At 42.4% G+C, this 24,571-nt stretch overlaps 1 protein-coding gene across 3 annotated transcripts in view; it reads left to right on the top strand.

The window, feature by feature from the left end:
- pidd1 (p53-induced death domain protein 1) overlaps positions 1 to 24,571 on the top strand; it is a 72,189-nt gene that overhangs the window by 28,665 nt on the left and 18,953 nt on the right. For all 3 annotated transcript variants that reach the window (XR_013886821.1, XM_080190452.1, XM_080190453.1), the window contains exons 9-14: positions 3,757 to 3,939; positions 4,077 to 4,224; positions 9,660 to 9,795; positions 20,716 to 20,866; positions 21,793 to 21,916; positions 24,322 to 24,440. Coding sequence is in view for 2 of the 3 variants with exons in the window: in XM_080190452.1 (XP_080046578.1) it covers positions 3,757 to 3,939; positions 4,077 to 4,224; positions 9,660 to 9,795; positions 20,716 to 20,866; positions 21,793 to 21,916; positions 24,322 to 24,440 (861 nt within the window). In the remaining variant the exon portion in view is untranslated. The remainder of the gene's footprint in view (positions 1 to 3,756; positions 3,940 to 4,076; positions 4,225 to 9,659; positions 9,796 to 20,715; positions 20,867 to 21,792; positions 21,917 to 24,321; positions 24,441 to 24,571) is intronic.

The raw sequence follows: 24,571 nt of genomic DNA, 5'->3' as shown, positions 1-24,571 counted from the left end.
AGTCAGGGGATGCTTGGTATGCTGGCCCTTTTGACAGTGACAGTGGCTCTTCCCACCCTCTGCCAGTGCCTCAGGATGCTGCAGTGACAGAAGAGACTCCTATCATTGTACAGGATTCCCTCATGGCTTCAGGTGACTGAGGATATCACCAGTGTCATCCCAGGCAAAGGACCAGGACCCAGTAGCCTGCCTCTAGTACAGGGGAAGCACCACAGCATACACAGAATTAAGAAAACACACGAGACACACGTGGGTCATCATGGCTGCTAGTTGAAGTTGTATTTCTGTGTGAGGTATACTTTGAAGATCTTTATTAAATGCATAATGCCTAAAATGATTGTTGTTCTGAGGGATCTCAGAGTTTGATGGTAATTGGAAAGGACAGTGAGCCCATGAGTGGCTGGTGATGTCGGAAGTGGCGTGGGTGCTCAGAAACTCCTTTCCTGAGGTGCTGTGCAATGCTGACCTTGATGGCGTTGGCTTTGAATGATTATGTGGGATGCAGAGTGGGAGCTTACAGAGCACTGCTGTTCGTGTTGAGAAGTCCCTGCATCGCCAATTTTAGACTTCCAAGTCTCCCTGGATCCAATCCCTGTTGATCTCCAGGTGGGAAAGCAGACTGGACAGGATCCTCCTGATCCTCTTCTGATTCCACATCTGATTCTTCATCTGTCAAGGTTGGTCAATGAGATCCTCTTCTGCCAGGCCCTCCTCCCTTCAGGAACATAGGAGTGTGAAGGGCGCAGCAGATGACCAAAATCAGGGAGACACAAAGTAGGACCACCAGCTAGGCGTCTGGGCCAGTGCCATTTCTCACTGGTGTCAAGAGCCATCTCTTTAGTGGGCAACGCTTGTCACCAAGTACTCATCCTTCCAATAGTGGCGCTGAGGTGAGCAGCTGGCTCAACTGGGAGCACCTAAGGAGATAGACATCGTGGTTACTGCCAGGGTACTGAGCACAAACATGCATGATCCTCTGGCAGTGGTCATATACACTTGGTACATTCAAGAAAGGAAACTTCTTGTGATCCATAAGTGCCACTGATTGGCCTGCAAGTGCCTTGATGACTGCAAGTGTGCACTTTATGACACCCTCCACTGTGCGAAATCATGCAGTGGTACCAAACCCTCTTACTCTTTGGGCCTGAACAACCTCATCCATGATGTAGTTGATGAAGTTGCCAGTTCTCCTGAAAAGTGGATCGATAGCCACCTCGATACAGCGTTGGGCTCATGCCTATGAGATGCCACACTGATCCCCAGCTGCTCCCTGGAAGGCTCTCGAGGCATAAAAATCACAAGGCTGCTGTCATCTTGAGAACGATGGGGATTGGGTGGTCACCAGCTCAATTGGAAGTTATCTCCCCTGCCAGCATCTTACACAGAGATGTTATTATCTCATTGCTATTGACACAGCCAACGAAGACACTGGCAGTCTGACAGCTGCAGATAGTTTGACATTGCCTGTGCATCTACCACCAATGTAAGCAATCCTTTGGGTTGGCTGGCCCTGATGGCCACGAGCTTTACAACCTCTACCCCATTAACATCACCAGGTGCCTCATACATGGCGTGAGAGGTTATTGCAGAAGGTAAGGGGACATGGAGTTGGGGGTAGGGTGTTAGCGTAGATAGAGGATTGGCTGTCAAATAGGAGGCAGAGAGTGGGGGTTAATGGGTGCTATTCGGATTGGCGGTTGGTGACTAGTGGAGTGCCCCAGGGGTCGGTGCTGGGGCCTCAGCTATTTACCATTTATATAGATGATCTGGAGGAGGGAACCGAGTGTATGGTGTCGAAATTTGCTGATGACACCAAGATTGGTGGAATGGCAAATTGTGCGGAGGGTGTGGAGAGTCTACATAGATCTAGATAGGCTGGGCGAATGGGCCAGGAACTGGCAAATGGAATTTAATGTTGGCAAGTGCGAGGTGGTCCACTTTGGTAGGAATAATGGTAGGAAGGACTATTACTCACGTGGCGAAAAACTGCAGCATGCGACGGTGCAGAGGGACCTCGGGGGGTCCTTGTGCATGAGTCGCAAAAACCCAGCCTGCAGGTGCGGCAGGTGGTCAGGAAGGCGAATGGGATGCTGGCCTTCATAGCGAGGGGGATTGAATATAAAAGTCTTGCTGCAGCTGTATAGGGCATTGGTGAGGCCGCAGCTGGAGTACTGTGTGCAGTTTTGGTCGCCGCACTTACGCAAGGATATTTTGGCCTTGGAGGGAGTGCAGAGGAGGTTTACTAGGCTGATGCCGGAGTTGAGGGGGTTGAGCTATGAGGAGAGGCTGAATAAACTAGGCTTGTACTCGTTAGAGTTTCGAAGAATGAGGGGAGATCTCATTGAGACGTATAAGATGATGAATGGGATGGATAGGATAGAGGTGGAGAAACTCTTCCCGCTCAGAAAGGATAGTAGGACTAGGGGGCACAGCCTCAAGATAAAGGGGGGGCGTTTTAGAACGGAGTTGAGGAGGAACTTCTTCACTCAGAGGGTGGTGAATCTCTGGAATTCTCTGCCCGTTGAAGTGGTGGAGGCTACCTTGCTAAATATTTTTAAGACGCGGGTTGATGGGTTTTTGATAAGCGAGGGGATTAAGGGTTATGGGGAGAGGGCGGGAATGTGGAACTGAGACACGACAGATCAGCCATGATCTTATTGAATGGCGGGGCAGGCTCGAGGGGCTAGATGGCCTACTCCTGCTCCTATTTCTTATGTTCTTATGACTTTCCCTGTCCAGCTGTTCTCCTCTCCCTACTTCCTCACTGGAAGAGTCTCCACCAAAATGCACATGCAGCCAGTGGTCTATTCCTTTCAGAGTGACCCTACCCATTTGAGAATCATCTATGGCTCCAGGGCCCACTGACCTGTGACTTCCTTCTAGAATCATAGAATCCTTACAGTGCAGGAGGAGGCCATTTGACCCATTGGTCCTGCACCGACAACCCCCAGGCCCTATCCGCGTAACTCCACATATTTACCCTGCTAATCCTCCTGCCAATAAGGGGAATTTAGCATGGCCAATCAACCTATCCCACACATTTTTGGACTTTGGGACAAACTAAAGCACCTGGAGGAAACCACGCAGACATGGGGAGAACGTGCAAACTCAACATAGACAGTCATCCACAACTGGAATTGAACCCGGATCCTTGACATTGTGAGGCCACAGTGCTAACGACTGTTCCACCATGCCACCCTTTTGGTCCTGCTGGCCTCCTCTTAAATCCAACTTTGCAGCTCGTTACCCTGAGAGGTTGACCCCGGATTAATCAATGAAAACACCTTTCACCGCTAGCAGCTGCTGCCTTTACCTCCTCAGAGCGAGTCCAAGCTCCAGTTTGCTGTCCATGAAAAGCTACTTTGAATCACTCCCGCTGCTTCGCCTGTGCCCTACCTAAAGAATTGCAGGGGCCACGTAAAATTTGAGTGCATTGACAATTTAATTGCCTTAATTAGCACTTAATTGCTGGTTTCTGAAAAGTGAACAAGCTTCTAACCGCCCTCTGCTTTGTTGCAGGCAGGCGTCGTGACATTGACTGCCTGACCCATGTCAAAATGTCTGATTTTACAGAGCAGCAGTGGTAACAGCCGCACAATCCATCTCCGAGTGTAAAATTCAGCCCCTAGCATAGAAATAGTTTGTGGATTTATGTGATCTGGGGGCTTGTGGTTATAGTGCAACGTTAAATTCTCTTGCCACCAGCTGCTATTTCCAATCATTTCTTTTGTAAACGACTCTTTTTTCCCTTTGTAGTCGCAACATGTGGCCTGCTGCAGTGTGCTCCACTTCTCCTGGTTTCTTGTCGTTTCTCGACTGAAGGAAAACAAATGTACTGTCCCCCTTGAGGGAACCCGACTCTTCTCCTCTGTGGATCCTAACATAAAAGTGACCTTCCCACCTGGAGCGGTAAATGCAACCCGCAGTGTGAAAATGCAGGTGTGTGGATCATATTAAGCCCTGAGAATGAAGTAACAAACATCATCTCCGTCCAGTAAAAAATTTTTGTTTTGTGATTGTATTCGCATCTGTTTTTTTTTACTCCACTGATAAAATCTCCTTAAATTTACATGCAGGTATTACCAGTTGCCCTGGATGAATTATATGAGTTCCTGAATGATCAGGATTCTATAGCAAGTCCTTTGCTCTGTTTGTCACAGGATGCATTTGACAACTTCCTGAAGCCTGTCAAGATTCAGCTTCCATTACCGAGTGGGGTCACAGGTCAGTCTTTTTAATACCATTGCAGAAATGACTTAGAATAGCAGTGTGTCTGGGAGATTAGGTGTGTTGTGGGTGATCAAAGCCTTGTTCCATCCCTGTCATGTGTGTAATCAGAGTTACATACAACTCTGATTATACAGTTTAAAAAAAGGGCAGAGAACGGGGGAGTGTAAGTCGACAGCTTTTTGGAGGTGGCAGAACAAATTGAGAAGATGATTTTTTTATTAGTCAGGGAATGTTGGTAGTACCCGTCCTTAGTCACGAAAGTGGTAATGAACCGCCTTCTTGAAATGCTGCTGTCCAGGTAGCGAAGGCACTCCCACTGCACTGAGTGGCTAGGAAGATCAAGATTTTGGCCCAGTGAAGGAAGCCACTCTACCTGCACATCGTTGTGACATTCAGGGGAAATATAGCATAGTTACTCCACCTAACCTACACATTTTTGAACTATGAGAGGAAACTGGAACACCCAAAGGAAACCTGTGCTGACGCAGGAAGAGAACATTCCAACTCCACATTGATAGTCACTGAAGGCTGGAATTGAACCCGGGTCCCTGGCACTGAGGCAACAGTGCTAACCATTGTCCCACCATGCTGTCTTTTATGATTCTTTGGTCCAAAGTCTGGATGGTATGTGACTTGGGTGGGAATGTGAGGTGGTGGTATTCCTGTGTACCTGTTTCTCTTGTCCTGAGTGGTAGAGATACTGTTGAAGGAGCCTTGGTGAGCTGCTAGAGTGCATCTTTGTAGCTAATACACACTGCTGCTACTGTGTGTCAGTGGTGGAGGTAGTGATTGTTTCTGATGTGGATGGAGTGGCAGTCAAACAGATTACATTGTCCAGTATAGTATTGAGTATTTTTGGTGCTGCATTCATCCAGGCCAGTGGAGAGAATTCCAGCACATTCCTGAGTGTTTGAAAGGCAGGAGGTGAGTCACACACTGCATGATACCCAACTTCCGACCTGCCCTTGTAGCCATATGTGGCTAGTCTTAATTAGATTTCTGTTAATTTGGGGTCCTCAAGAAAGTGAGAGATTCAATGACGGTAATGCCTTTGACTGGCAAGGGACGGCAGGTTAGACTCTCTCTAGTGGCAGATGGTGAATAGGATTCTAGGCTTTATAAATAAAAGCATAGAGTACAAAAGCAAGGAATTTATGCTAAACTTTATAAAATACTGGTTAGGCCACAGTTGGAATATTTGGCAATTATAGGCACCACAATTTAGGAAGAATGTCAAGGCCTCAGAGTGAAGTCAGGGTAGCAAGGATGAACAGCTCAGTTTACATGAAGAGCTGAATGAAAATGGGTTTGTTTTCATTTGAGCAGATAAGTTTATGGAGAAATTTGATTGATCCTTTTAATGTGGTTAAAGATTGCCTGTTAATGACACTGATACACAGCCAGTTCTCAGATCATATCCAGCTGTTAGCCAGATAAGTATTAACAGCAGTCTCACCCCATTTAGATGCTTAACCAGTTTAAAGCAGCCCATTATTTTAATCTCACAAAACAACTTCACATAAATATACCAGTTTCCTTTTCTCCAATTTTATTCTAGACTACTCAGTTGAGCATGACACTCTCAGGAATGTTTTACAGACCTATGCAAACCCACCTCAGTTTCTCAGTATTATTTAATCTTACTTATTCATTCAAGGAATTTATATTATTGCAGCAGAGTTGAAAATTTAAGCATGACAAACTGATATTTTTTTTTCCCCACGATTACAAGAATGACGTCAACAGGAGAATAATAGAAAAAGGAAATGCGAGAAAAACTCAGCAGGCCAGGAAGCTTTAAAATAGCATTTGCTCAGTGTATCAAGGAAAATTGGGTGTACCCTCGTATCATTGAAGCAGCTGGCTTCCCACCTTTGCCTGCAACTCACTGCTGAAAACTACGGCAGCCGAGGCACCCATCATTAAGAAGGTCGAGAGCTTTAGGGTTGGACATCTTGTCAGTTGCTTGTGTGGGAATAACATTAACTACCATTCATTTCTACAAAGTGGACGACGTGCCTTTTTTTGCTGTTTTATTGCCCTTGTATTTTTCTCTTTAACTCTCTTGCCAGAAGGATAGTTTCCCAGACACCTGGGAAGTCAGTGGGCCCCTATGGTACCCCAGTTTGAGAATCACTGATGTAGACTTTTTCCAATTTGATCTTTATTGCTTTGGCTGTAGACTTCAGCCTTCAATTTGCTTTGTTAGTGGTTAGAATTGATCAGCAAGTCTACTTAAAGCGATGAGGTATTTTTCAGTACCCACAGTAATTATTTCATTCCATTTATTAGATATATTGGGCACTGGTTGTTTCCAATGTGTCTTATCTGTATTAAATTCCATCTATGTGATTTATCAAAATAATTTGGAAGTTCCCGAATGGACTCTTTGTGTTGGTCATTCTTCTGAGTTTGATATTGTTTGAATTAACAAATTTGTGTTGAGCTTCTGAATCCATATCACCAATATAAACTAATAAAAGTAAAAGTCAAGCATTAATCCCTGGGCCTTATCGTTTCTCCACAACCTCCTCTAACAAATATCATTGTTTCCTACCCTTCAGCCTGTTCCTCATCCATTTCCACAATTTACTTTGAAAGTCAATCATAACATTTTGTGCAAAACATTATTACATGATCTTTGGAGGCAAAACAGTATGGTTACCTAATTGTTGTGGCACTGGATTAGCAAACCAAACGTTTGAGTTTAATTCCCATTTGGTTGTAAATTTGAATTTCATTCATCTGGCCACTTTTTTGCCTAGTACCAGAAAAAGAATCATGTTGGATTGTTAACAACCTAACAGATTCACTTGTTCTTCAGTTAAGGGAAACTGTCATTCCAATCAATTTACCTGCAGCCCCCACCCCCACCCGCACAACCAACTGATCAGTAACCCCTCCATATTCAACATTGCTTGAAGGAAACTAAGAGAAACAAAGCCAATGAATGTACAATTAGTCAGAACTTCATTGTCTGCCATTAAAGGTGGCTCGATAGTATCATTGATCAAGCTAGCTGACACTTGAAACATAAAGGTGACAGTTTGGGCCCATATTATGAGGCAAAGGAATCAACAACAAGGATACATAATGAGCCTTGTCTGAGAGTCCAGAAAACCATTGGTTTGTTGAAGTATTTGAGCCCCAGAGAAAACATTGCTTGGTTGGCAACTCTGTCTCTCAAGTCTAGCTGTCAGTTTCACAATATTTATTTTTACACAAAATAAAGAGGTTTCAAATTTGCAGTTCAGCTGTTGATACTTTCAAGTTTTTAAATGGTTGACACTTGCATTGAGCTGTACTAAAAAAGAGGGTTTTTTAAAAGTTACTAATGAATGGTTGTTTTTGTTTTAAAGCTTTGTTTACACATTTTACTGTGGATTCGTTGCTTCTATACAATGTACAGTGGGTGAATAGGCATGAAAGTGCCATAGCTTGGCATGACGGGCCATTGCGGTTGTTTGGGGGGTATATAGCATGGCATGGAATGCATGAGGAGCCAAAAGGGAGTAAGTGGAGAACATCTTTGGTGTGGGGTGGGGCCATGAGAAGGCCCTTTTGAATATGCCTTTCAAAAGGTTCCCTCATGCATGCTATGATTCAGCTTTCTAATGTAAGCGCATTAATGGCTTAGACTTCCTGCTGGGTCATGTTAATTTTTTTCTTAGCAAAATTTACCTAAAGTTCATCGAACCAAATGCAAATTTCAAGCGCACATTACTTCCAGCACAAATTGAATTTCCACCCTTTTTGCACCAGTTTAACAAACACATGCTAGAAGCTGGCCTTGTCCATCTCACTGGTCACTCCCACAGCTTAAATTAGTCACCACTGTATTAATAAAACTGCAACAAGATACCACTCTTAAATATACAAAGGAATATTTCTTAAAATAATTTGTTTCTAAAATCACATTCTAAGCACTGTTGTATTGTGCTGTTTCGTGGCAGATTTGATATTTGGAAATGGAGAAAGAGTATTCTTGGGCACAGTTTGCACCGGGAGTGATGAATTCATCCAAGTCGAAAATGCAAACCATTCCTGTCCCTGGGACTTTTGAAACCATTTATATTGGAGTTGTGAATTGTTATGCCATTGCAGTTGGGAAGGGTTTGCTGCTCTTATTTTCCATGGTGAATGTTTGGAATATATCATCCGCTGTTTTAGCTCCATAAGCATCTTCTAAGAACCTCTAACCGTCTTCTTACTGTTGTGTTTTGCAGCTGTGTTCTATTTTCATGTTTGCTTTGCTCTGACATCCTTGTAAATTTCCTGGATGTCTATTCAGCTCAGGGAACTCCTTGAACGTTTGCTGTAGAGGATTTTCAGAGAGTTTCTTTGTAGAACAAATCGTCTTCTTCGTTGTGAATATCGCCTCTCTTTGTGAATAGCTTTATAAAAAGGGTGCAGATTCAGGGCACAGAACCACACATAGATTGGTATGGCTTCTTGCAGAGACACCATAAAGATGATTCATAGAATCCCTACAGTGCAGAAGGAGGCCATTCATTTCTGACTATTTTGGATTATAATTTTTAGTCTACGTTTGCTAATTCTGGATATATATATTTTGAATTTTCAGTATTTTGCTTTTGAGGAAGTTTGATTTATCCTTTATTGAAATGTTGCTGAAAAAATGCATCCTCCCTAACCAAAAATTTGCTTCACTTTCATTTTCTTAAATATTGATTATATTTTTAAACTAACATGCTTGATTCTTGACTGCTGGTGTTTCTGAATCTCAGACTATGTTGAACTTGATCTTTCTGTGATTCCTATCTTCCTAGGGTGCCAGAAGTTTCATATCATCCATGGAATTTGGGTCACTTCGTTACAAAGACAAATGCACAGTCACGCATGACATTTGCTAATACAGACTCAAAATGATGTGGATTTTCCCAGTTTACATTTGATTGATTAAAGTCGCCAATTAAAATATTCTTGCTGATTTCACACATAGGATTTCTTTGTAGCGCAAATCATCTCCTTCCTTGTGGATATCAACTCTCTCTGTGATCAGCTTTATAAAAAGAGTTTGGGTGCGGATTCTAGGCACAAAACCACACATAGATTGGTACAGCTTCTTTCAAAGACACCATAAAGATGATTCATAGAATCTACAGAAGGAGGCCATTGAGCCCATCGAGTCTGAACCAACTGTCTGAAAGAGCATCTGAACCAGGCTCAGCTTTGGATGGCTGTTCACCTGCTCTATGGGAATGTGCATAATCTATACTAAACTATACTTACCTGAATGATTTGGAATTTGTGCACTTTTGTCTTTTCTAACTACTCAGGCCAAAAAGTAAATTGACTTTTGAATCAGATACTATTTCTGTTTTGATAACTTATTAGGAACTGGTAATTCTACTTAGTTTAGAAAGATCTGAAAATTTGATTTTTTTAAAAAGTAACTCCTCATCCAGGTTCGAATATGGACCGCTCCAAAGTGCACTTGCTCCATGGAGATCCAGAAGTGCAGGACTGGATGGACATTACAAATCAGGTGGTGCTGGAATTCACTCACTTGTATGCTGTTTTTGAAGTTAACCATTTCTCGTGGTAAGATTTTGCAAAGTTTCGCTGTAGCTATTCATTTTTTAGACTCTGACAGATTTTAGATATCCTCTCCTCCTTGGCGATGAGAGAGAGCCAAGCAGACTCTCTTGTGGTCACATTGGGTCTAACCTGACATCCCTTGTGTTGGGAGATTGGAATTAAGTTGACCTTCTCTTGCGACCTTTGTGGTCAATGCATGAGCTAGGCAGCTCAGTAACCTTCCAATATGCTATTGATTAATCAGTTAGCCTAGTTTATTGAGAAGATTTGGAGTGGTAAACCTGTCATTGGGAGCTGGAATTTTTCCCCACTTAATGCTGGATAATTTTTAAATGAAACAAAGCCCTAATTGACCTGCAGAGGGAAGTGTACCAGTGAATTATGCTGTACAGAATGTAGACTCCAGAAGTATTTATGTGCAAACTGAGAAGCCTTTAGCCTTGGTTAAGTTGGCTCTGGGCAAAGGTTTACTGGGCTTAGCTGAGCGCTGGGTGTCTGTTTGTGTACAGTGGGAACTCCATATTGAATAGATTGAAATTTCTGCAGTGGAATTCTCAGTCATTTCTCAAGCAGAATGATTGTTTCCAAATATGTCTTGTCAGTCAGCTAACCAAGGAATAATTGACCAATAGAACCTTCTGGAATGTAATATAAACTATTTTTTCATAGCTCTCCAACTCCAAAGGTCATTGGAAAAATGCATTTGTCAATGTTAGAAGACATTTCAGTTAAATATCATTGAACTTAATTCTGTTTCACTGTTTTCAATATGAGTAGCTGCCTAGGAATGCAGACGGAACATAACTTGGACATAGGAGCCCTATTCTTATAGGGAAGGGAGCTTTGTTTAGTCCATGACTGTAATTAAGTAAAATTCATCGCCGTTCTAAACATGTTAAAGAAAAATAGCTGGTCCTAATGTAAAATATCTTAAAATATAAACTATGTCTTGACAAGAGTTGAATAGAATTTCCTAAGCAAAAAACTCCATCAATAGCAATGGGTGGGGTTAAGAAACTAAGCCAGTTGATTTACTTCCAGGAAAGTTTGATGACTGCAATGCAAAATATGTGCTTGATATTTGTGCTTTACCTGTTTTCATTGAGTAATTAATACTGCATGTTTTCTCGAGTTATTTTTGTCCTTTTATGCCTGCATAAGCAACATTGAGTACATTTCAAAACAACTCAGTTAACGTGAGGCACTTTGAGACATGAACAGAGGAGGAAAACTTAATCCCCAAGAATGTGTGGGTGGAGCAAAAATGTTAGATTTTTCAACTGAGAATGTAACTATTCATGCAACAGAACTAACAAACAAAGCTCATCTTGTAGAATCCCTACAGTGCAGAAGAGGCCATTTGTCCCATCAAGTCTGCACCAACTCTCTGACTAAGTAAGTTATGATGCAGAGACGCCGACATTGGACTGGGATAAACACAGTAAGAAGTCTGACAACACCAGGTTTAAGTCCAACCAATTTATTTGATAGTAAACTCACAAGCTTTTGGGGTTTGCCCCTTCGTCAGGTGAATGGAGAGTTCTGGCCTCAGACAGAGCATATAACAGCACAGACAGTTTATAGATTACCGATTAGAATGCGAGTCTTTACAACTAACCTGCTGTTCAAGTCTTAAAGATGCCGACAATGTGAGTGGAAAGAGCATTAAGCCCAGGTTAAAGAGATGTGTATTGTCTCCAGACAGTACAATAAGTGAGGTTTTGCAAACCCAGGCAAGTCATGGGGATTACAGGTAATGCGACATGAACCTAAGGGATCGCTACCCACTCTGATGATGTAACAGAAATCCTGGCATTGAGCGTCAGGATCCCCAATTGAATACATTTGATTGTAATTGTCAGGCCATTAAGCCTGATTGCTCCCCTCCCACCCCATTGGTGGAATCACCATAGGTTCGCCATGATATGCACCTGGCAAGCAGAATCCGCTGGAGGCATATAGGTGAGTTTAATCGCCAGAGGGGAGAGGCTTATGCACAGATAGCACCAGGGCAGTGCCAGCATGTGTTCCATGGTGAGGGCTGGGTGCATGCTCAGGTGGGGATTCTATGGGGGGAGGTTTATTGAAGCAGGGGAGTTCTATTTCCAATTTTTTTAATTAGGGGACCCTTAAGTTGCTGACAGGGTGGGTTCAATCAATGTCTGCCCTGCCAGCGCCCACTCAAGGGATGTCCACATCAGTCATGGTTCACGACACCCATGAGGAATCCCAGCAGTAAAGCATTGCAGCCACATATAATCATGTGTTTCATAGAGGAAGCTTTTAGAAGGTTGAACATGTGTTTACAATGCCTGGATAGATCTGGATGTGCCCTTCAGTACTCGCCAGTTAGTCTTTTAGAATAGTAATGGAATATTGCATGTGCCTGACCATTCTATGTGCATTGCATGTGGGGGAGGATATTGGGGCTTGTCACTCACCAGTGACTCTGGAGAATATGGAGAGAAATAATTTAAGAGCGGCACTCATCACCAGACTAATTGCTACCAAGGATAAAAGCAAATTACTGCGGATACTGGAATCTGAAACCAAAAGAGAAAATACTGGAAAATCTCAGCAGGTCTGGCAGCATCTGTAAGGAGAGAAAAGAGCTGACATTTCGAGTCCAGATGATCCCTTGACAAAGCTTTGACAAAGGGTCATCTGGACTCGAAACATCAACTCTTTTCTCTCTTACAGATGTTCCCAGAGCTGCTGAGATTTTTCAGCATTTTCTCTTTTGGTAATTGCTACCAAAATTCTAATATTGTGATGCAGTCATTCTGTTAAATTGGGATTTTCCTTACATAACACATTTTCCAGTTTCTGTATATCTGATAAATAGTGCCTTTGTCCATCCAGTGTCAAAGATCTTTGAATTGCACGGTTTCACCCAGTACTTGTGCACAAAATATGTTGTTCCATTTTATTACTTCGGGGAATTTCAGATTAGTGCCTACTAGTAGCTGCAGTGAATATAATGAGCCAAGCAGTAAAGCACAGAGTTCCAATTTACGAACATTTGCCTCAAAGCAGGAAATAGTCATCTACCTTGAAATTCCCCCTGTTTTTTTAAACTTGTTGACGAGATGTGAGTATTGCTGGCAAGGCCAGCATTTATTGTCCACCCAAAATTGACCTTGAGACAGTGATGGTGGTGGTGAACCATCTTTTTGAATTGCTGCACTCCATGTGTTGCAAGTACGCCCACAGTTCTGGATGGAGGGAATTCCAATGAGAACAAGGGAGCAGCGTTATAGTTCCAAATCATAATAGTATATGACTTGGAGGGGAATTTGCAAGTGGTAGTGTTCCCATGTATCTGCTGCCTTTGTCCTTCTCATAGAATCATAGAATCCTACTGTGCAGAAGGAGGTCATTTGGTCCATCTAGTCTGCACCACCCACAGTCTCATCCAGGCCCTATTCCCATAACCCCATGCATTTACCCTAGCTAGTCCCCCTGACACAAAGGGGCAATTTAACATTGTCAATCCGCCTAACCCGCACTGTGGGAGGAAACGGGAGCAGCTGGAGGAAACCCTCGCAGACACAGGGAAAATGTGCAAACTCCACATAGACAGCAGCCCAAGTTGAGAATCGAACCCGATCCTGGCGCTCTGAGTCAGCAGTGCCATCATGCTGCCCAAGTGGTAGAGTTTGCAGGTTTGGAAGGTGGTTTTGAAGAGGCTTGGTGAGTTGCTGCAGTGCATCTAGTATACTGCTGACATTGTATTGTGGTGGTGGAGGAACTGAATGTCAATGATGGTGGTTGGTGTACTCATCAAGTAGATTGCTTTAGCCTAGATGTTGGTGGATGGTAAAACTGGGATTGGCATAATGATTTCCCCTCATGCACCCTTGCCTCTAGGTGTCATACCTGTACTGTTGAACCTCAGAATCTGTGGTTCACTTCCATTAAATCCCAATATAATACGCAATGCTCATAAACCTGCACTGTTGCAACTAAATGCTCAGTCCAAGCTGTGTCTGCTCATGGCTTCATCAAACTTCAGAGCCAACCCACAATATTGAAAAGCTTTCAGTAATCCAACATTGTCCTGTCTAATTCCATTTTAGCTCAAATAGTCTCCTTGTGAACCAGCTGCAGCCAGAGGTGATGGATCAGGCTGCAGCTGGAGAAGGATGCAGCAGCAATGTTGGGATCAGGGTTCAGGTCAAGTCAGGAAATGTTCGGGGAATTAAAAGTCTTTCCTGTAGTAGAGAATCCTGCGTTTTAAATTAAATACCGGGCTGTATTTTATTTTAACCACGGGCATTTTGTTTATACCTCAAACAATAAAGGTCACTGTTGAGAAAACCTCACAATGTTTAACTAATGTTTAGAATGTCTTAAATTCATTCTCCCACTGGGCCTGTCACTAATCCCTCCCCATCATACTAAAACCTCAAGCCCTATATCTTCTTATCACCGTTTTCTCCCTCATCGTCACCCTAACTCTCCTGTGCAATCTTCCATCATCATCAGTGAACACCGAATTCTCCCTAATCACAACTCTCCTCTTTCTTCAGCCCCTCGCCTTCCTGCATTGTGCTGTCATTCAATCCAACTCCCACTTCATCCCACATTCTCCACGAATGGAAGAAATACTTAAGTTTTTGTTTAAGAGCACTTCACAGACAAAAGTGTGAACACTTTTACATAAGCTAACAAGGTGTCAATTTTCAGCCCAAAACATTTTCCACAAGTGAAATATATGACCTTGCTGTCAGTTAGTGCAGGGTTATTGACCTTCTGTTAAATATGTGTCCCAACTTCCTGCCTCATGGCACATCCACTATGACTTGCCAACATAAACACAACTTCCTGCTTCAGGCAAATGCTCAAGTACAAAATTCTACAAATGTTTTTGTTATATTTGTACACAAAATCCATACAAATGTATTTCTTTTGTATAATATTACTGCATATGAATTACACATATACACACACACTGTATTTACATAACAAGTATATAGTGATTTCAATGATACTATTTCAAATAGTTCACTTATAGTTAAATGAGCAACTCCTGTGTCCTTTATTCCTAAGCCTCTGTGTTTGAAAGAGCTTGGTTCAAGGTCCAGTCAAGAATTTATAAGTAAAAACTTAAAAATTTATTTAGTAGTCACAAGTAGGCTTACATTAACACTAATGAAGTTACTGTGAAAGTATAACCTGAACTAGCATTTTACTGCAATAGTGTGGGAGTGCTGCATTATTGCAGGAGCTACAATATCTGCAGGTATCAAACCTGACCTCCCTACATATAAAGCCCCAGTTTTAATCTTCAACCTTTCAGGCAAGCAACATTTGAATTAACTCACCTGGTGTTTACTGAACATCAATTAGATTTAATACTTTTAAAGCAATTACTTTTCCAAAATTATATTTTATTCAAAGAATTTGTCAAAGTACATTATATAACAATTCAAATTTGACATAAAGTGCAATATAGGACTGTTTATTTCAATACAGTACATGAGGTGCCTCATTACACTTTCCATTACAGGTTACATTTACATTTACATTTCATGTCAAACATTCTATAAACATACAGCCTGAGGGGTTTTGCACCATTTTCAGTGCCTCACTATGTTTGAGGTTGGGGGGAGGGGTTAAATTGTGGCTTTTCTCCATTGAGCCTTTGTGAAAGCTGCCCCAGACATCTTTGGGGGTGATTTTGAGCCTGCCCTCTCCATCTGCAGGAATTGCAGCGCGTGATCAAAATCCAGAGAGTGCAATTCATACTGGCAAGTTTCTGAGTTCCAATCTTATCGACCCCTCACCAGTGGCATGAAACATGTCGCAGAACTGCAGGAAGCTCATTTTAATACATTAGCTTGTCATTGGCAAGCACTCTTTGTAGGTCTTGCCCTCTCCTCACTGGATATTCAGCAAGTGCTGGAGTGATGTCACACCAACGCCATTTACAACAGGTCTACATAAGGCTGATCCTGGTGCCTTCACCTCTGAAGGGGGAATTCAGAAGTGTGCGCTCAGGCAGCCAGCACCCACTGCAGTGTGCACTGCTCAGGGGGCACCAGAAACACAGATGCGTTCAGTTTGAAATTGGGGTTCCAGAATCATCATTTCAGGGAATCACTTGCAGGCCTTACATTCTCTTCATGTGGGGAGTGGGGGGGAACCTAGCTTTAAAGGTATCGTGGAGGCTGATGTACAGGCAGCGCTTCCTGTGTCCTCCATCCTGCCTTCCTGTTCATATCGCAGCTGAGGCTGTCTCCTGGAGTGGGGTAGAGTGTATCTTGCCTGCACTTCGTTCCACCCAGCATCCTTGTGAGGCCCCCACCCGCCGACACCCCCGCCGACCCTCCCCCCAAAAAGTGCAGTGCTGCCTTCTTGCCTGGCATCTCGTTGTGGAACAAGTGCTGGGGAGCAGCTGGTGAGCCGTGTATATGGAGTTCTCTAGTGCTGGCAGCAGTTAAGCCATTGCAGGGTGGATGAATCAGAGGCTACATGCCACTTAAACACTGTAAAACTTGTGGGCCTAAAAGTCATGTGGCATAAGATTCAGCCCAAAAAGCATGCCAGCACTGTCGGCAAGAAACACTATTTTTCGTGCCGAATCAGCACTCTGCCATTTTTTGGTAAGGTTTCACCCAGTTTGTCCCTCGGCACACAGTCCAGGATCTTGGAATGTACCAGGCTGCGACATCCTGTCATCCATAGCTCTTTGCGATGGAAGAGTGGGAAGTTTCAGTAAGACCAAAGAGCATCTTCCTCCAAGTTGATGGTCTTCCAGCAGCAGTGGATCTTGGCGTATGTCACTGGGAACAGCCCATGGAGCAATTAGTCCTGGTTATGAAGCTGCTTCGAATGAACTTCAGAAAAAAACTGCCACATCTCTTTCCAAAACTCTTGATGCAAAGACACATTCCAGAAGGAGAGGGCAGTGACAATCTCATACCCACCACAGTTGGCTCAAAGGCAGGGCATGGAGCAGTGAGACTGGACATGCTGGTAGGATCTAATTAGGGGGATCCATCTCACTACCAGCCAAGCTACAATTTTTATAGTCCAAAATGAATACATACAGTTTAACAGAGAGACATTTCATTGAGGTAGATTTTCACCTTCACCATCTAGGCAGCAATCTGGCAGAGTGTGATTCTCACTGAACATGCCCACTCTTCATTCCTTTTGGAATGATGGGCAGGTGAATTCAATAAAGAGCAAGCAATCCATTTTGTCAGGTTACTGAGCGTGCAGTGAATTTGATCATGTAGCCTACTGCTTTGTACATTATCCTATTCTAAAGGGTTGTTTAAGAGTCACTTAGACAGCCACATGAGCGGGCTACATATAGGGGAATATAGTAGGCCTTACTAAACATTGTAGGCTCGGGAATACGTTTTGCCTCAGGGATGTTAGTCTTTGCCTGTTTAATAATGAATTTTTTTGTCTCCACAGGCATTTAAGTCCAGCAAGGGGCATGCATGCGGCAGGTTGTAGTGGGCTGCTCTTGGACATTGCTTCGGGAGTTGCCTATTGCTTCATGTCGTTAGTGTGCTTAAACTGGACCATCTCGAGGGCAACATGACAGCTCAGAGACTATCTCTGTTACTGTGCGGACACATGGATTTGGGCGTGTGTCTGTGGGAGTTTGCACGTTCTCCCCGTGGTTGCGTGGGTTTCCTCCGGGTGCTCCGGTTTCCTCCCACATCCCCAAAGATGTGCTTTTAGGCTGATTGATTGGGTACTAAATTGTCCCTAAATTGGACCTCCCTGATCCTCGCACATTAGGCGTAGACTAAAATCATGAATAGGTCACTGAGACAGTGGGACGGCGGCGCGGGCTCGTTGGGCCGAAGGGCCTGTTTCCCGTGCTGTGTTGTTCTTTGTTCTTTGTTCTAAACCGTGACAAAATAATGCATCCTGTGACTTAGCATGAGCAACACTCTGGAACATTACCTAATGTTTAACATATGGCATTTCAGTCATTTGCAGCTGCTTTAAATTTATGCACGTGACCATTTTTTTCCATTCACTGCGACAATACTTCACAAATGGATGTTGAGGAGATTTGAATTAAGATGCAATTTGACCAGTTTTGTTTTGCTGCAGATGTTGGTTGGGCAAGGGCATGATTGAATTGGCCTTTTTTTCTTATCTCCTCTTTACTAATTGTACTTTTTTAAAATGCACTAAAGCTCTACATCCAGGGACAGTTACTTTGGCTTGTTCTTCCCGAAGTGGATGGTGAGTGTCAGGAAATTTTGCACCACACCCACTTCAGGACAATCTGCAGTAAATGGTGTGACGTTCATCATTCCATCACTCAAACCAGCCTCCCATCCATTGACACTGTACACTTCCCACTGCTTCGGAAAAGCAGCTAGCATAGTCAAAGACTCCACACCCCTGGGTATTCACTCTTCCACCTTCTTCATCAGAAAAAAGATACTGAGATTATGTACCAATCAACTCAAAAACAGCTTCTTCCCTGCTGCCATCAGACTTTTAATTGGACTTGCCTGGCATTAGGTTGATCTTTTCCTACACCCTAGCTATGACTGTAACACTACATTCTGCATTCTCTTTTTTCCTTCTCTATGAACGGTATGCTTTGTATAGTGTGCAAGAAACAATACTTTTCATCATACACTAATACATGTGACAATAAATCAAATCAAAGTTTGTTATGGGTGGGTATGGTAGTGATGGTGGTATGGATGGAATTGGGTTCACTGCTGCTGGATGCAGATAGGAGACAGCCACAGAGGCTGCCAAGTGTTGTGGTGGGCCTTGGTTCTCTGGGACTAATTGTTTTGTGAAAATTTAGATCCTCCAGTCCTCACACCCCACATTATCCTCCCACCCACTCCCCATGTCACTCCCACACCTCTATGACAACTTAACGCAAAGTCATACCCCACCCACCATCATGGCCCCTTACAGCTCCATGCCAACCTAATGTCAACCCCCTTAGCACTTTCAGCCCTTACAATCGTCAGGTAAATCCATCCAGTATCCACCTTGGGCAGACAGGAGCCATTGAGCAGACATAGAATGAAGGTCTAAAATATGTTATAGCTTTTACTATAATAAAAATACCTCTCCAATTCATGAAAGCTCATTCAGAACATTTAAATGCCCTCAAGTACTTCTTTCCTTCTAAAAATAAACAAACAGCTAGTCTTTTAATAACCTTTCTGAATTATCAGTCAAACTATGAACTAAGTACCCCATTGGTGAGGTTAATATATGTTATGGAAAGCAACCAAAAACAGATAATGCTATAATGATAACCATTGTATACACGTTAACAAACGACTGCTATAACTGCTAGAACATTTTTTTCATTTTCACTGGCACAGGCAGCTTTTTATTAATTTTTAAAGAGCTGAGGATTTGAATAACTTCACAGTTTGATAGTTCTGCACACCATATCTGTCTTGCTTGAGCATTTAAGAATTTGTGACTCCCACACTACAGGATTGTCCTTTCTGGTTTGAACTTGGCACTGAGTTCAAACGTTCAAATGGTCTGAATGAGTTCAGATTTCCTTCTTGTGTGGGTCATGCCTTGCCCCTTTTCTCCTACCAGCAAAATGTGATTTGTTGGAAGTTGGGGAGGACATTCTGAATCTATTTTTAAAGTTTTGCAGAGTCTGCACAACCTTTGAAATATTCAGATCTCTCCCTCTCTCTCCTTCGTTCAAACAAGTTAACAAACTGTGGTTTTGAAATTTGAAATTTTTGACAAGTTAATTTATTTAGTTGACAGTTAAATGCAGACAAAGGAAGAATTCTGCGCACTAAAAGAGAATGTCCTGATTTTTGGCCAAGGCCAGATCAGGTGCATGATTAGTGAATGGACCACATATGATTTTATGTCTGGAATAATACCATTAATCAAGGTATTTGATAATGCCATTTTTATATCCAACAAAATTCAAAACCATTCAAGACATGGGAGAAGAAATCTGTTTGTGTAGCCGCAGACCATTACCTGCAAGGCATTCTTCTAAAATATTACTGCATAATATGTAACAGCTTACAAAGCTACCTGGCTCGGAGAATCAATTGGGTCCCTCTCTGAAACAATTTCTTCTACTCTGTGTTAGCATTATTCACAGAGCACTCATGAATGCCATGATTATTGATTTTCTTTCTTTCAAAGATTGACCACTTACACCAGCAAATGTAAATGTGTGGAAAACGGCATTTTAAATTCTTGTGAACATACAGAACTGACAGACAGGAAAGACTCAGCTGTTCCATCAAGCCCATGATGAGGGTCACGGTCGGAAGATCAGGACTAAACATTTCCCTTCATCTCAGCCTCCTTACATCTGTAGCCATAGTGTCTTTGGAGATGTAAGGAAATGCAAATGATATGGGAAAAATTATTCTGGAAATTCCCACTCCTACCCATCATTCATCAGTGATTAAACCACTCTAAGAGGTCACATGCACCAAAATTAGCGTTGCCAACTCCACACCCTTCATAGCCTCCTCAATCTTCTCAAACCGCTAAAAGTAATTGAAAAGCAATTGACCGCTTTTGAATTTCCATAACTCTGTACATTGCCAAAGGCTTTCTCTCTAGAGAAAACCGGCTCCCTAATCAGGTAAATCAGTTGTTGAGGAGGCAATCTTTCACAGTAGTCCATGTTGAAATGCTAAAGAATCTGAAGAAATTTATTTTCTAGGGCATGTAATTGAGAAACACATGATTGTGGGTTTGGAGGACTGAATGAAAGGAACTTGCTTGTCAGGTCTGACCTGTGACCGTTTCTTCGACGTCTCTACTCTATGGGTTATAACAGTGGCCTGGGGCTTTTTCTCCTTTTACACCGAGGTGTCCATGACATAAATGCATAATTGTTGGAGAATTCCAACGACTTGTTCAGAACAAATGCCTTGTTGATGAATTCTGCTTTGTTTTTGTGTTAAACAGGTACTGGTTGTGGTACACAACTAAAACATATGTTGATGGTATTGCTAAAAGAGTGTATGAACGCTTGCGGAAGTGGCAGGTCAATTTTTTGGCACTGCAGAGAAAGAAGGACCCAGAGCAAATTTTCCTGCAGTGCGTTCCCAAAAATAAGGTATGCCTTTCTTACAGAAAGAAGAAAGAGTTGCATTTAAATAGCACCTTTCTTGCCTTCAGAGCATCCCAATGTGCTTTACAGCTAATGAAGTACTTGCGAAATATAGTCACCATTGCAATTGAAGTCACAATGAGTGAGTTTAATCCACATACAGAGTGGATGAATCAGATCAGCAAAGGTAGTCTGTAAAATTAGGTCATTTAATGTATTCAGTACATTTGCTTAGAGCAGTACGTTCTCTGGGATTCTCCAGCCGTTCACACCAGCAGGATTCTCTGGTCAGAATCTGGTGCACCAGATCCTCACCTTTGCTGGTAGTGGCAGCGGGACATGAACAGCCAGAGAATGCTGGCCTATGTCTCTGGAATGGGACTTCAACTCAGTCAGTTGAGCTATGGCTGACATCTTTTTACATTCTTCCTGAGAAGGATAATTGGCTGCTTTTGTCCAGCTTTGCAGACAGATATTAAATGCAGGCTAGGCCAGCATTTAATTCCAATTTCAATTCTCTTTTTGCACCAAGTGGTGCACTAAGACAGACTTTTGTCTGTTGCCATAGCTAGTAATTCCTGGAACAGGTCACTAGTCTGTTGTCGGAGGCTTAAAGGTTGAGAGGGTGCCACTCTGCATCAAGTGTGGCTGATCAGGAGTCTCTCCCACTCTTAATGCCTGCCGTTGGCGTGTGTTGAAGGATCTTGCCGGTTGAAACTCAATCTGTTTGGCTGCACTATGAATACACCTTCCTTGCCAGCAAGTCCTGGGGTGGGACTCAAACCCAGAGCTTCTGCTCAGAGGCAGGAACATTATGCATTTGGCCACATGCATCATTTGGCCATCCGCAGCATTTAATGCTTGTCCATATTTCACAATGGTTGTGAGATTTTATTTGCCCATTTTTCTTAATGTAATCTTTTGTGGTTTAGGTTGAATATGTTCGCAATAAGTTGGAGCCCAGATATTGTGGCCCCGAGCCATCTGATATTGTCGAAATGTTTGAAGGGGAACAGTTTTTTGCTGGATTTGAAAAAGGGATTGAAATAGATTCAGGTAATATCATGTGATGGATTGGTTCCGTTCAATGATGTGTGACCTTTCTGAGGTTTCCAGTAAAGTTAATTTATTAGTCACAAGTAAGGCTTACATTAACACTGCAATGAAGTTACTGTGAAATTCCCCTAGTCGCCATACTTCGGCACCTGTTTGGGTCAATGCACATCTTTCAGACTGTGAGAGGAAACCCATGCAGACACGGGGAGAAAGTGCAAACTTCAGTCAGTCAGTGACCCAAGACGGGAATTGAACCCGGGTCCCTGGCGCCGTGAGGCAGCAGCGTCACCCAGTTTACTTTTCTCATGATATTCATATTAAAATAAGTCTGCATCAAAATTATATACTGCCAAATGAAAATGCAAGAGCTGTATTTCACCGATTCACTAGCTTTTATTCACGTGCCTCCTAAGCAGACAGACAGCTGAAGATATTTATTATGTTGCAATTGAAGAGCAGTATATTTTCTGTCACATTATGCCAACGGCTGATCACACAGCTGCTAATTCAAGGTCACATATTGACAAATGGGAGAGGAAGTTTAAAATACTTATTCCAGATGACTCTTGGCAATTCCGATGCATACATTCTGAAACAATGGAAGAGACGATGAAAAAAAGATCATTTTGAGGTCGAAGAAATTCACATTTTGACCGCTGTTTTCAAGATAAATAGTTTGAGGAAGAATTGGATATTATTTTTCAAATTGCATTTATAGCTCTGTTAAAGCAGTGGAAAATTTATGCTTCAGGGCTACATAACATTTCTGTACAGCTCTGATTAAAAACCAAAATAATAAAGCTTGAGTATTTCATCTCATCATCATAGCATGATCAAGATTGTATTACTCTCCATGGCATCTAATAACTTTTCAATAATGCGTTGGTTTCCATATTAATATCACTTTTTTGAGTACTGCAATACTTTAATTTGAGATTATGGCTGGAATTTCTGGGCCATTCTTGCTGATGGTATCTTCTAGTCCCACCAGTGAATCCCCGCCACTTGGACACAGATTGGGAAACCCTGTGGTTAGTCGCAGGATCAGAAAATCCCGCCACCAGCCAATTGCAGGCTGACTCTGTCTAGTGAAACACCTCGGGGTTGTAGAAAATCCAATCTAAGGTCCCTTATTCTGGAATGTGATATTCCATATCCTGTATTTGATTTCCTATTGCACAATGGGAATACAGGCAAACTAAGACATCTATTGTCATTGAAGTGGAAGTGTTAGAATTGAAGAGCTTTACACCATAGAAGAGGATTGTTTAACCCATCGTGCTTGTGTTAGCTCTTTGAAAGAGCCGTTGTGTTTAGCCCCACTACTCAGCTTTATCTCCTATAACTCTGGAAATTAATCACCTTCAAGTATACGTGTAATTGTCTTTTGAATGCCCCTATGGGATATGAATCTTCAATCGTTTCAGGTAGTATAATGAATTCTAGATCTCAACAAGTCTGAAAATATTTAACTTCATTTCCTCCTGGTTATTTAGCCAGGTTACCAACCCTCTTGCCAAAGGAAGCATTTTGTTTATCAAAACCCCTCATCATTTTGAATAGGTCCTTTAAGACTCCCCTTAACTTTTTCTCCAAGGAGAAAACTCTCAGCTTCTCCAATCTCTCCACACAAGTGGAGCCACTCATCTCTAGTTTCATCCTGATAGAGTTCCTTTGTACTGTCTCCCAAGGTCCAGATTTGCTGAAAGTAACGTGTCTGTATTTTTACATATGTATGTTAATGCAGCCTATGAGTCACATTCCAGTAGTCTTCTTGCTGCACCTGTTTTGGGGTATACATTCGCTGTACATGAGCTCTAGATGTCAACGACAGAGAGAAAGATATGTTTTTTGAAAAACAGGTGGAGTTTAACAGCGTTAAATCTGAGTGACAAGTAGTAAATTACTGCTCATGTTCTGTCACTTAATGAAAAGTAAGCAAGTGTCCTGATGCATAAACTATTGGATATCTGGCACATAAGCCATAAGGAGGAAGCAAGGAGTATTTGCTCAGAATATGAGCTTCAGATTTGGGATTCTGAGTTGATGCATGTCTTTTAAAAAAAATTCTGGCCATTCTTTCTCTCCCACATTGTGACATGAGCTGTTGTGATGTACTGACTTACTTTGGATCATGAAATATGAATAATTCAATGTCCTCCATATCACATCATGGTATTCCCAGTGAGGAGACTCCTTGATGTATTGAGACGTGCACAGAGAATAAGATGCTAGGGTGAGCAAAATTTTAATTTAATTCATAACCCATCGTGGCTAGGACCAGCGCAAAAGCTGAGGAAGGGACTAAGAAAACATACATTGGTATCATGATTAATTGTTTTCTAATTAATATTTTAAATATTCACTTGCGCAACAGATGACTTAAGTATTTGCTTTATTTTCAGATCGGCCAGACTGTGTGGATGGGAGGATTGGGTTCACCTTTTACTCGCACCTGAAGAACAGTAAGGAAGTTTATGTCTCCACAGTGGTTGACAGGAAAACAAAAGCCGTTAAAGGACAGGTAAATGATGTTCCAGCTTTCTTAAAAGATTACCATTAATGGATGGCACAGTGCTTAGCACTGCTGTCTCATAGCTCTAGAGAGCCGGATTCAGTTCTGGCCTTGGGTGACTGTGTGGACTTTGCACGTTC

Source organism: Carcharhinus amblyrhynchos, chromosome 6 (assembly GCF_965287045.1).
Source record: "Carcharhinus amblyrhynchos chromosome 6, sCarAmb.v2.hapA, whole genome shotgun sequence".
Classification (NCBI taxonomy): domain Eukaryota; kingdom Metazoa; phylum Chordata; class Chondrichthyes; order Carcharhiniformes; family Carcharhinidae; genus Carcharhinus; species Carcharhinus amblyrhynchos.
This window is presented reverse-complemented; position numbering and strand designations above follow the sequence as displayed.